Source organism: Acinonyx jubatus, chromosome D2 (genome assembly GCF_027475565.1).
Source record: "Acinonyx jubatus isolate Ajub_Pintada_27869175 chromosome D2, VMU_Ajub_asm_v1.0, whole genome shotgun sequence".
Lineage (NCBI taxonomy): Eukaryota > Metazoa > Chordata > Mammalia > Carnivora > Felidae > Acinonyx > Acinonyx jubatus.
In genome coordinates, this window is record NC_069393.1 from 46,787,721 (window position 1) to 46,801,409 (window position 13,689).

Sequence of the window (13,689 nt, forward strand, 5' to 3'; positions counted from 1 at the left end):
TGTTTGGAGTTGGGGGCAAAGCTTCCTGAGGAGGGCTAGCCGCGTTCCAGGCAGAGCAGGTGGCCCGGAGGACAAGCCACTGGAGTTATCCAGAAGTGGCACGGAAATGACTGCCCCGAGCTGGAGGTTCAACGGGGAGGGTGTCTCTGGCGACCTCGGCCACAAGTTTGTTTTCCGCAGGCGGGACCGGGTTTAACCATGGGCACAGTGGCATGCTATGGCGTAGGCTGTGGGGATGCAGGCTAGCGAGGCTCTGGGTCTGTGGGTTCTATCAGGAACTGTCCATGCACAGGGGACTGCCAGGCACTGGTCGGGGGCCGGACCAGGGGGTCTCAGAACCCCCGACCCAAGTGTTTGTGTTTGGACACAAATCTGCATGGGGCTGGGAGTCCCCGACAGATGGCAGCTGAGATGGTGCTGGCCAGCACAGGGGTTAAGGGCCCGGCCTAAGATCCCAGCCCCATCGCCTCCTGGCCACGTGGCCCTAGGCGAGTCCCTAATCTTGTTGTGGCTCAGTTTTCTCATCTGTGAAACGGGCACATGACTGCCCCCGCCTCGCAGGGCTGACATGATGTACAGAAAACACTGGTACATAAAAAGAATTCCACAAACATTAGCAAGTCGTGCCATAATTATCACTCACTGTTAATATTAAAGGCTGCAGCCTTAGGTACTGGCGTTCTGGGGGACCAGCAGACAAGTCCAAAATCCTGTCTGCAGCACAGCACTTTACCCTCTTCCTTCCACTGGGTCTTCCTCTCTCATTCACTCATCCTCTTTCTTCCTTCACACCCAATTCACAGAAGAATCCTCACCTTTTTCCTGGTCTTTTCTTCCTGTCCTCTTTGTCCCCGGAAAGTGCTCTCATCCAGGGCACTGGTGACTTCCTAGCGGCTGCATCCGAAGGGCCCTACAGCCCTAACCTCCCCGGATCTCTCTAGTGCATCTGACAACCAGCTCCTTTCTTCTTGACACTAAAATGCTGAGCCTCTTGGACCACCACGGTACTTTCCCCCCCTCCCCCTCTCAGGTAAAGGCTGGGCTCCTTGCCCACCTTCTGACCATTTCCCCACACAGACCTCTACTCTGGTCCCCCTGGCTCACCAGAATTCTCACTGCCTAAAATGCCATCCCCTCTACTCCTCCAATCAGCATAGTAAACTCCTATGCATCCTTCAAAACCCAGGTTGGGCATCTTCTCTCTTGGAAAGCATATTTCTAATGCAGTCCCCCTCCCAACCCCCCGAGTTACTTCCTCCCCTGCACTCCTTTCCTAAGGAATAGCTACTCCATGCTATTATGATGAACTATCCACAACTTGGTCCCACTATACTGTGAGTTTCTTGGAGCTGGACCAAAAGGCCACTTTTGATTCCTCTCTAGCCCCACCCCACCAGGAGCTCAATAAGCATTTGTCAAAGGAGGAGCAGGAGTGGCTCCTCCAGCCCTGCTCCCATAGGGGTAGAGGAAGCCCAGCAGAGCTAGCAAATGGGCAGTGGCAGTGCCTGAGGAGGCAGCTCCCCAGCCGGCTCCTGCCTCAGGCTCAGGAATGAGGAGAAAGTCCTCCCTAGCATCCAGAATGGAGACACTCGAGGGAACTCACCTAACGGTGTGCCGGACAGCACCGTGGGGCCACTGCAAACAGGAGCTCACTTAAATCTCTTAATTCTAGCAGCTAGGCCTCATCAGTCTCATCTTACAGAGAGGAAACTGAAACAGCTCTCCCAAGATGACAGCTAGAGTTTGAATCAACCCTGGTTGCCAGGCTCTAAATGAGGCAACCTTTTGCTTTAAAGGGTAACAAGTGATGGGTTGATACTTGTTACTGTAATTTTAATAGATGAGTAGATTTTTTTTTCCCCAGGAAAGCAAAGTACAACCACTCGCTGCTCTGAGTCAGGTCTAGAGACCAGCATGAGGGCTTGCTGGGAATGCAGACTCTCTCCCCACTCAGACACCCTGATCAAAACCTGTGTCTACCAATGTCCCACACAGATCCACGTGGATGAGAATGCTTGAGAGAAGGTGTCTGGACTCCTGTTCCCTCACTGGGCAGCCTGGCTGATTGCTTGTCCTTACCACCTTAAGCAAGGATGGCTTGGGGCAGCTGCCCAGTGTCCGGGAGGAGCTCAGCTACTGTAGAATGAGCCTTGCAAAAACAGCCACATTCAGTTAAAACTGCACCTTCCTTTACTGAGTTTGTTTCATGGCAGGAGTTGGCATTTTCTTTTTCTAGTCCTGGGGCAGGCTTGAGGTAGACATGGGGGAGGGGCACGGGAAAAGAAAAGACAGGGACCACTGGTACTGAGAAGAGTTCCAGGGTCCAGGCATACAGTAGGCACTCCATAAATGCCAGTGGAGCTAACTAAAGTGAAGAGCTGAGGACGACACAGGGGAGTGAGGAAATAAGAAGGGGAAAGGTCCTCCTCCCTCCTGTGCCCTGTGGGACACCTGCTCCGTGGGGTCTTCCGCCTAGAAAGGCAAGCCAGTCTGAGGAATTGGGAGAGCACAGGGGCCTTAAACAGATTTCTTTACACCAGGATTTCTCAAGGCCTAACAGTCCTGGGAGAGCAGGGGTTCTCAGTGGTCCCCAGACCTACAGCATCAGCATGTGTGGGACCTTGTTAAAAATGCAGATTCTTAGGCCCTGCCTCAGACCCCCTGAATCAGAAACTCTGGAGGTTGGGTCCAGAAATCCAGATTTTTAACAAGCCGCTCCCCCCCCGCCCTGAGAATTCTGCTGCAAGCTACGGTTTGAGAACCACTGCTGAAGATTCCTCTTTGGAATCCAAAGATTCCTCTTTGGAAGACGTTGCAAGGTCTTCCAAAGTAATCTGACGGCCGAACACACCCTTTTTTAGGGAAACCATACTTAATGTTTTGTTATGTCTTCTTTTATGATCCTTCTTAAAAAAATTTTTTTTAAATTTATTTTTGAGAGAGTGCAAGCAGGGGGAGGGGCAGAGAGAGAGGGACAGAGGATCCAAAGCAGGCTCTGTACTGACAGCACAGAGCCCGGTGTGGGGCTTGAACTCACGAACTGCGAGATCATGACCCGAGCCAAAGTCGGACACTCAACCGACTGAGCCACCCAGGCGCCCCTTTTATGATCCATTTTTAACAACAACAACAACAAAATGCTACTTTAGCAAATATAATTAAAATTCCCCAGGTTGTCTGCCTTTTAGGTGGGAGGTCGCCCCCCCCCCCACATTTCCCCAACATATTTATCTTCCAATGGGACGCATGTCTGATTGTCTAACAAAATTTGATAGAGGTAAACAGGGTTGATATATAGATGTCCAGACATCAGTTAGAAGGAGGACATACACGGCTGTTAAAATTTCCCAGATCAGGGGCTTTTGGGTAGCATTTGTGAAGTTAACGGAAGAACACTATTTTCTACGAGTGCTTCGGTCACGTGGAGCCGACTTGTTTCTGAGCTGGGGTGACACTAAGAGGGCATGGGGTCTTCTTCCTGCACAGAACCCATCACGGCTTTGGTTTCTGGAGAAACGAACGGCCCCACCCCAGGCCTCACCACCCTGTTTCCCCTCTTCCCTCCTGCGCTGGAACTCTGCCCCATCCACTCATCCCCTCTATCCCCTCTAGGCTCCTGACCTTCTTCATCTCAGACAACTGATCCCTTCTTTTCACCACCAACTCCCCTCAAGGAGCTGCCGTACATGTGATTTTGCCTGGTCTCCAAACAAGCAGCAGAGACTTGTCTAGGGGGCCGGGAGCAGGGGGTAATGGGGTTACAGCTGTCAGACCACACTCCCCCCGGCCCCTCCCTGGCACAAAGCCTCTGGCCCTTGGCCCTGAGCCTGGATGGCACCTCCAGAGGCTGCCTGGGGCTGTCAACCTCAGCAATGCCCCTAAGCTGAACTCATCTACCCCCTGCTTCTTCCCCACCCCAGCTTCCTTTTTTTTTTTTTTTAAGTTTATTTATTTATTTTGAGAGAGAAAGAAAGCACAAGTAGGGGAGGGATAGAGAGAGGGAGAATCCCAAGCAGGCTCTGCACTGCCAGTGCCGAGCCCAACGTGGAGCTCAAACTCAGGAACTGTGAGATCGTGACCTGAGCTGAAGTCGGTTGCTCAACCAACTGAGCCACCAAGGCGCCCCCACCCCCTCATCAGCTTCCCTTTGTGACGATCACTCCATTTGCCCAATAACCCAGATGCACACGTCAAGGATGCCCTGGGTGCCCCCCTCAGTCTCTCCCCATTTTGATGAATTCCAACGGGATCCCGGGTCCATCCACACCACATCCTGCATTCTTCCCTACTCTCCCACTCCCCGTCTTCAGTCAGCCCCTTCCTCACCTCTGGGCTCTCTCGTCAGGCCCTCAAAGGCTGCCAGGCCACACTTCTGCAACGTGGCTCTGACTTCTCACCCGTCTCCCTGTTTCTCACTGAGCACTGCAAATGCAGGTCCAGAGCAGTCCATGAAGGCTGTAACTGTGCTCCCCCCGGCCCCCAGGAAGATGTCTGTGCTTACGGCGAGGTGCCCCTGTGACTTTGGGGAGAAGGACGCTCCTTCAAGGAGCTGCCTCCACCTGGTCTCATCTGGCAGGAAATGCACAGTGGGTAAGGGTCGAGCACCTTGGTCTTGGCACCAGGCTGGTGACCTCTCCCAGAACTCAGTCATATTTCTGCACTGTTCTACCTTACCAGGAAGGAAGCTCTTTTTCTCAATTTCCTTTAAAGGTACATTCCCTTATCAGCCTGCCAACCTCCTGCAATCGAACTCCGGGGCTGCAAACAGTGAGTAAACATACAAGCTGCTCCTGCTTTGATGCTCCCAGGAAATGTCACAACTCACTCGGTTCTGTGAGCAGGCCCAGCCACAGCTGACCTCTGCCCAGAGCTGACCCTGCCAGAGCATCCTTGTCCCATCCCTCTAGGCCCCTGCTTGTGTGCCTGGCCGGTGACAAGGCCAAGTCAGATGCCCTTCTACTATGAAGCCTTCCTGGACTCCGTGACAAGGTAACACCAGACAGAGTGACGGTCCCTCTTTGAGTCCTTGAGGGGAGAGGCCGATCTGAGGGCAGGTGCTCAGCCAGGTCCTGGCTGGCCTGACCCCATTACCAAAAATGGATGGAAATTAATGCTGTTTTTAGGGAGAAACTTCTCTGTGCAGGGTTGACACATGGCCCCATTATATTCTCACAACGACCCCGAGTAGGAGCTGTGGGTGAGACACTGAGGCTCAGAGATGTTAGCTTCCCAAGATCACCTTCCACTGGCCTAGAGCCCTCTCCCATGCACCCCTCATCTCCCTGGGGTGGGGGTGGGGTGCTTTGAGCTACCTCCCTGAGGTCTAGTCCCCTTGGCTCAGGCTGTGCTCTGCTCGAATGCAGGGACACATCTCTTATCTCCTTCTTAGAACCTCATGGTCCTTAGCCAGCAGAAGTGAGGCTTAGCTGATGTGACCAGCTGTGCTGTACCAGGAGGGGCTGAGGGCCCATCTCAAGATTTCTTAGCTGTGTTCCTTCTAAACAGTCCATAGCTCAAGGGGCCAAGTTACATGGCAGATGTGAAGAAAGGTGGGTCGATGTGTCATTGGAGAAACGGTGGTTTGTGTGGCCAGTGCTGGGTCGCACAGGGGAAGAGACCTCACTCAGGCCTAGGGGCTTCTAGATGCTTCTAGGCGCTTCTTGGAGAAGGGTCACCTCATCCAGGTCCTTAAAAATGAGGAGTTGGATTTCTCCAGGCCAAGAAAGGAAGGATGGTATTCAAGGTGGAGGAAATAGCTCATGCAAAGCAAGGGCACGAAGATGCCCTGCAAACTGGTGCTGGGAGCACATGGCTAAAGTGTTCTGTGCATCTGGGGGCAAGGGAGAGGGCAGGGGAGCTGGGCAGAGAGGTCTGGACTCTCGCCTGTAGTTGGGGTAATCACTGAGGGATTTTAGATGGAGGAGTAAAAGAATTAGATTTGCCCTTATAGAAGGAGCCTCCAAAAAACTGTATGTGTGCTTGAGAACGAACTTCCAATTGCTGTGTGGGATGGATCCTGGGGAAGCAGGTCGAAGGATGTTCCTGAGTGTCCCGGGGAGAGATGACAGAGCTGGGAGGGAAGGAGATGCACTCGGAGACCCCAGGAAATAGACGTGATCCCACATCCAACTGAGTGGAGGATGAGGCCAAGGGAGGCATTGAGGCCAGTGGTTTCAACCCTGACTGCACACTGGAATCCCCGCGGGAGCTTTTAAAATATAGGTAGAGGTGGGCTACAGATGCTGGTTTAATAGTTTGGGCAGGACAGGCTGGGCCGAGGCAGCATGGAAGTAATATTAAACACACTTCTAGGATGGGACATGTGAGAGAAGAAAGGTAATTGTGTGTGTGTGTGTGTGTGTGTGTGTGTGTGTGTGTGTGAGAGAGAGAGAGAGAGAGAGAGAGAGAGAGAGAGAGAGAGAGAGAGAAGCAGGCAGAGAGAGAGAGAGAGAGAAAGCCAGAGAGAGAGCCAGGGGGAGAGAAAGAAAGAGAGGATGAGAGAGAGAGAGAGAGAGAGAGAGAGTGTGTGTGTGTGTGTGTGTGTGTGTGTGAAGTGAGGGCCCATGAGGTGGTAACAAAGGCCCCTGAGGGGTCAGAGGCCAGTGGGGTCAGACTCCCATTTTGACAGAGTTTACTGAGCACCTATTCTGTGGCAGCTGCTGTGCTAGGCTCCAGAGGTACAAAGATGACAATTAATTCCAGGAACACTGAGCAGACATAAGAAAGGCACAGCCTGGCCTTCACTCCACCGTCCATCCACCCACTCACCATCTATCCATCCACCCTCCAGGTATTTCTCCACCAACCGTCCACCCTCCTGCCCTCCTTCCATCCTCCCTCTCTCCACCCTCCCTCCCTTCCTCTTTCCATCCACCCCTCCACCCACCATCCATCCATCCACCATCACTCCGCCATCCATCCCTTCACCATCACTAAGTACAGGTGGGATGATTCCCCAAAGCAGTATCTTCTCCTCTGACCTCACTGCTTCTCCATCCTTATCATTTTCTCTTCAAACTGCCCCTCTCAGAAGGGGTTTCTGTCCTGCTTGCACCATCCTGGTCAGGGCTCTGCCCTACCAAAGCCACCTGCCTTTGGGGATCCCTGGGTGGGAAATCAGATGTTTAATTGCCCTGATGTTTCCAGGGAACCAGATGTTGGGTACTACTGCATTACTAGTCCAGATGTTGGGTTTTAATTTTTCTCCCCAGTTGGTCCCAACTGTAGCAGGGGAAAAAATCCCCAGCTTTGGACCCAAAGAGATCTGAATGCAAATTCGGGTTTTGCTGATTTCTGCCTGAATGACCTTAGGCAAATTCCTTGACCTGGATCCAGATTATTTACCTGGAAGCATTCAAGAACAGTATCTACCTCCCAGCGTGGCTGTGAAAGTGAAAACAGATGATTCTAGTAGAAGATGCCCACACCTAAGAGCCCGGCCCTCGGCAGAGGCTTGCTAAGTGTTAGACCCCTACCACTTGTTCCCTCTCAGGCAGCCTGAGGGACACCAGTGCAAACGGCCTTGCTAATGTGAGGGGGTTCCCTACAGAGGCTGATTATGAGGCTGTGTGTGTGTGTGTGTGTGTGTGTAGAGCGCTTCCAAAATGTCCAGAGGAAGAAGACTTTGGCACAGGCCTGAGTGTGGTCTCTTGTGCTTACCTTTCAGAAGTCTGACCAGAAGACGCCCTTCTCAAGGGGAGCAGCTGGGCACTGAGCAAATGTCACCCCAGGATATGCCTACCTGAGGCCAGGGCCCCGTCCTGGGAGACTCTCTTCCTGGCTGTGGGGCTGGCCTGGCACCAAGAAGTGCTGAAGCTCCACAGGGCATTCTATGGCTCCATCAGGTGGCAGAACCACGGTTGGAGAGTTTTCTAGATTTGTATGCTTGCGGGAACTCCCCAGAGTGTCAAAGTACAACTTCAAAGGCTCCTCCACTAGCCCTGGGACGGGGCTGGGGCTCCCTGTTTTTAACAAGCACCCAAGGAGTCTCAGGGTTTGGCACACTTTAAAAGCCCTGCCGTTATTCAACTGCAAAGAAGGAGCACAGAACTTGGATCTCTGCCATTTATTAGCAGGGGCCACTGGGCAAGGTATGTGACTTCCTTATTCCTCAGATTCTTCAACTGCAAAGGGAGGATAATCATGCCTACCTCAAGGGGTTGTTGTGACAGACAACCAGGGGGGATGGGTGTCAGCGATCAGCACAGGCGTGGTGGCCATTACTACCGCAGAGCCCTTCTATCCAGGGGACAGCGTGGACCCTCTCCAACCCCGAATCGGCTATAGGGGGATGAGATATGGGTGGGGTGGGCACTCCAGGTAAAGACCTCTACCTTGGGCTGACAACAGAGCTATGTTTGGTGTCTGGAGCCATCCAGGTTATAACTTTGTTTAGATACAGGCTACCCTGCGGTTGCACATCGGATACAATCAAGTGATTTGGGAAGACCAGCTGAGCTGCTCCCCAGCCCAGAGCTCCCACAAGGAAAGGACTGAGGGTTCCATCCGTGGCCCTGGCCCCTGGAGGGACTGCCCAGCATCCTTAGGTTCTTGGAAACTCACGCTTTGGAGTAGTTCAGAACGAAGTCCACACCCTTCTCACTATCAAACTGGATGTCTCGGGGTAGATCCTTGTGGTATTTGGCATCGATACTCAAGGGGAAGCCAGGGTTCCACTCCATCCATCTGAGCATGAATAAAAAGAAGAAAACTGTGTAAAATGCCTGGCCTTTGGGCTGGCCCCTCAGACTAAAGCCTGCCCCTGCGGTCTGAGGATGTGCCCTCCGTCAGGCCGAGACGTTATAGCTGAGTGTGCATCCGTGACGTACTGGGACCCCTCCCGGGGTCCGGCAGTAGCCTGCTTTGCTGTGCCCTGAGCTTCACAGCAGGAGGTGTGAGGTCCCCTGAACCTGAGACTGGGCTCACAGCAGAGGAGTGGCGAGTGAAGTAGGTGTGCGCCACTGCGTAAAAGGAAGCTGAAAAGGAAGCATCAGAAGACCTCACCGATTTGACGGGACATTCAACTGCCTGTCTCCCTTGGCACAGAGTTGCCTTGCCGGTCACTGGAGGTAGAAAGGGTTGAGGCCGCTCCACTTCCAGGCTGAACTGAACAGCCAGTGTCCCACCAGCTCGGTCAACGTGCCCCTGGACTGTATGTGGTGGCTGGGGAAAGGGGACAGTGGGCATGCCTTCCAAGTAAGGTGTCCAGGGCAGCACGGTGATTGGACTTCGGACACAGACTGCCGCCAGTGGCAGGTTTAGTGACTGTTAAAATCAAAATAGCTCCCCCCCAAGACAGGCCATGCACTGTATCCAGCCCACATTTTCAGATACCGGTGTCCTTGAAACTTATCCTGCAGCATTGGGCACTTACATTTTGTTTTTTAAATTTTGCTGTTTTTTTTCTTACGGCAAAACCAAAACTAACCCAAAGTGTCTGTTCCTTTAGGGCAGGGAAAACGATCTCGTATTTATTTAAAAATCAAAATTTACATTCTGGGTTAACAGCTTTTCACTTGTATTCCTGACTCTCCTTTTCTGAAACCTTTCTCACAACAGAAAGTAAAGCACTGAGAGTTGAGGTCATGAAAAAGTCTGGAATCCCTTTAATATCATCTTGTGCTATTACTGTCCCAAAAATCCCCATGGTTTTTCATGCTGTCCTGTTGGCCAGGTAAGACTCCCATTGGGACCACAAGAGGCGAACAGGAGCTAGGTATGGTCGCCCGGAGCAAATGCATTTTGAAAAACATTTTCTGTTGCATGGCACTGTCATTTATCACTGTTGGTTTACTTACAGTATTCCATTTTCCTGGGCTTTAAGAAAATCTTCTCTATTTGTTGTTTGTATTAACACCAACGCTGATAAAATGTAGACAAGTGTACAACGTCAACTAATCTACTGATTTTTCCCTTTGTTTTAGAAAATAATTGATTTTCTTGGAACCTCCTGCCCCACTGCTGTCCCCCCCACCTCCTGAAGGTGGCAGCACTAATGGATGGACGCGCCCACCTTCCGTGGTCTGCAGACTACCGCCTCTCAGTGCGTGGAGACTGTGTGGTTTGCCAGCTCTCCAGCAGACGCCTGTGTCCCTTTTCCAGTGCAGGCCACTGCTACCTGAGACAGCTGACAGGCTGACCTGCACAGGGGCCAAAGATCTTCGTGCCCATAGATAAACAGGCAAAGAAAAAAAATCACACTCCACAGGGAGTTGAACACGCCAGGCAGAGGAAATGAAGGTGCAAAAAAGACATTTAATTTCTTTTTTTAAAGACATTTAATTTCTTAAAAAAAGAAGTGTTAAAGAGATGCAGTAGAATGTAAAAAGATTTTCTTTTTTTTCCTTTTTTTAAAGTAGACCCCATGCCCAACGTGGGTCTTGAACTCACAACCCTGAGATCAAGAGTCAGATGCTCTACGGACTGAGCCAGCCAGGTGCCCCTAAAAAGACCTTCTGCAGCCACAAAACATGATTTCTGAATTGAAAATTCCACAGAGAAATGGGAAAAGAGAAGAGTCACTGTGAGATCTAATTTGTTTCCTGCACAAAATGTATTCATTAAGGAAGTAATTACTGAGCACCTGTCATGTGCCAGGCACTGCTCTGTACAAAATGGAAGAAAACATAACACAAATACAGAGCAAAAACACAAAGAAATGGAAGCCATGATGGGGATTACGGAGGGCACTTGTTGTGATGAGCACCGGGTGTTTTATGGAAGTGATGAATACTGTATACCTAAAACAAATATGACACTGTATGTTAACTAACTGTAATTAAAATAAAAACTTAAAAAGAAAAGAAAACACAAGAGACATGAAAGGCAAACCTAGAAGATTTAATATGCAGAGACTAAGAAGTCCAAAAGGAGAGAGAGGAATATAGAGAGAAGTGAAAATCAAGAAATAAGAGAAAAACTTTCTTAAGTTGAAGAGACCTCAATTTTCTAAGTAAGTCCTAGGTAGAAAGAAAGGGGGAAAAGGGCATGTATAGATACACACTTATTAAATGTTAAAATGTCAAAGAGAGAGAAGACTGTGGGGGTAGGGGGAGAAAGAGGGAGGGAAACAGAGAAAGTAGGGAGGGGGAGAGGGAAGGAGGGAGGGGGTGGAAGGGAGAAGGGGAGGAAAAAGAAGTGTGGGGAGAGAGGGGAGGGAGGGAAGAGGGAGGGGGAGAGAGAAGGGAGGGAAGGGGAAAGGGGAGGGAGGGAGAGGGGGAGGTGGAGAGGAAGGGAGGTGGAGAGGAGAGGAAGGAGGAGGGGGAGGGAGGGGGAGAGGAGAAGTGGAGAAGGGAGGAAGGAGGAGGAAGAAGGGGGAGAGGGGAGGGCGGAAGAGGGGGGAGAGGGAGAGGAGGAAGGAGGCACACAGAGACCAAACAACTTTAACAAGATGGAGTAAGTGGGAGTAGAGCTCAGAAACTGGCTTCAGAGCCCATGCACATCCCACCAGGCTGTGCCAGCTCTGTGTGCTATGGGCATCATCCCTGGGCAGTAGGAAGGAGTGTGTTATGTAATAAGTGACACCGGGATGTTTGACCCCCTACTTCACATCATGTATAAAAATACATGTCAGGTGAGTTAAAAGCCTAATGTTAAAAAACTAAATTGTAAAAGTTAGACAAAAATATAGGTATATTTATGTAACACTGGGGTGGGGAGGGCCTTGTTACATAAAGCAGGAAACCCAAAAGTTATAAAGGAAAACCAATACATATAGTTAAGAAAATAAAGAACTAAAATCTGCGACACAAGCAACAGTAGACAAATGACATATACCATACTCATAACGAAAAGGTGCTATCTGAACACACAAAGGGCTCCTTTAGATGAATAATAACGAGGACACAGAAAAATGAAGCATATAAATAGACAATTCAAAGAAGAGGCAATGCACAGAGGCTTAACTCACCAGTGGTCAGGGGAATGCAGATTAAAACAACCATGGGGTCCAATTTAGGGGTTTTTAGATTGTCAAAAATGTAAAAGATTGACATCAGGTATGTCATATATATACATATACAACTGGAAAATTGCACCAAAAATTACTATAACATTGTGAGAAAGGATTTTTGTTAGTACTTTTAAAAATGAAACTGCTAATTTGACCCAGCAAGGTGAGTTCTGGAAATTAATCTGACAGTAATGAAATCACCAGGACATCAAGCTGCTTGTACAAGGTTGCCTCTTGCCACACTGTTGGTAACGCCAAATACACACACACACACACACACACACACACGAAGCAAACAACAGGGGAATGGCTGAATTCACATACAGTGAGAAATATGTGGCAACGTAAGAATGAGGAAATCAATGAGATACTATTTCAGACACATCAGACCGACACCAATGAGAATGTCTCAAGATGCAAAGTGTGTCAATGATGTAGGGAAAGTGCAACACTAAGAAACAGCTGCTAGGGGTGAAAACTGGCAGAACCCCTTTGGAATACGAGTGGTGATATCTAGAAAACTCACAGTATGGTCTGCTATCCTGCAGGTCTACTTCTAAGAATATTCCCTAGAGAAATTCTTCCATAAGAGCACCAGGAGACAGATGAGAGAGCTCACTCTGGTGTGGCTTGTGACAGCCAGACATTAAAGACGGTCTACATGTCCATCAGCAGGAGAGTGGGTGAGCCTGGTGGTTTGTTCGTGCAATGGTGTGCTATACAGGAGCTAAGTGAATGGATGACACCTGTCTGTGTCAACCGGCTGCCCTTCAAAACAGAATGACGAGTGAAAAAAAGCAAGTCACAAAATGATCAAACGCTGTAGGTTACAAACCACTACTCTATCCGCTGCTGTGTGTGCGTGCACACCAGCCAGGTGCATAGTCACAGTGAGAATGGGGTCAGGGCGTTATGACCTGCGTGGGCTTCTCCACTTCCCTGCCAGGCTGACTGAGGGACGAAGGCCAGCTGGGCTTGCAGCTCCCTGACAGATTGGAGACTATTCTTACTTTACTTCCAACTCTCATCTGGAAGCTCGAGAGTTCGTGTGAAAGAGGAACTCCTAGATTATGCAGACGGTGCAAAGTTCAGTGCTTCCTGAACGGAAGCAGAGGAGGGCGTCTGAAGAGGGCAGATGAGTGGAAGGAGGAAGAAACAATGACGATTAGATCTAAGAAGAGGGATAACTATTTCACTGGAAAAGCCCTTGGCCCCATCTCCCTAGACCCTGTCAAAGCCCTGTCCCTGTGAAACAAACACACCACTGAATCCACTGCTCCCTAATAAAGGGGTACTTCCCAAAGGGTGCTCCACAGAGTACTTGTTCTGTGAGATGTTAAGAATTGTACGTCCAACTCTCTTGGGAAACACTGGGTGGGAGAAAAAAATTAACCACAGTCCACTACCACAGAACTTCTCAGAATTCTCACTGCTTATGTGCATCGGGAACCTCCAGGAGGAGGAGGTGATGAACAGTTTCCCAAACTTGTCTCACCACGGGGAGAAAGTTATGGGGCCGCTGCTCCAGGGCACACTTTGGAAAATACTGCGTTAAGACAACATGCCTGTAAGACTAATTTATCAGCCATTAACATCTTAGTCTGAATGACAGTGGAACTGATAAAACTTCCTGTCCACTCTCCTAACAGGACACAAACTAGCCTGATTCTCTGAAAGCTGTTTAATGTCACTGCAAACTAGGATTCCTTCTTTCCACAAGGCCAAACGCACATGGGATG

The 13,689-nt window shown here is 50.1% G+C and overlaps 1 protein-coding gene across 1 annotated transcript in view; it reads right to left on the reverse strand.

The window, feature by feature from the left end:
* Positions 1-13,689, reverse strand: part of ALOX5 (arachidonate 5-lipoxygenase) — a 49,949-nt gene that overhangs the window by 20,133 nt on the left and 16,127 nt on the right. The window contains exon 4 of the mRNA XM_027062562.2: positions 8,563-8,685. Within this exon, the coding sequence (XP_026918363.1) occupies positions 8,563-8,685 (123 nt within the window). The remainder of the gene's footprint in view (positions 1-8,562; positions 8,686-13,689) is intronic.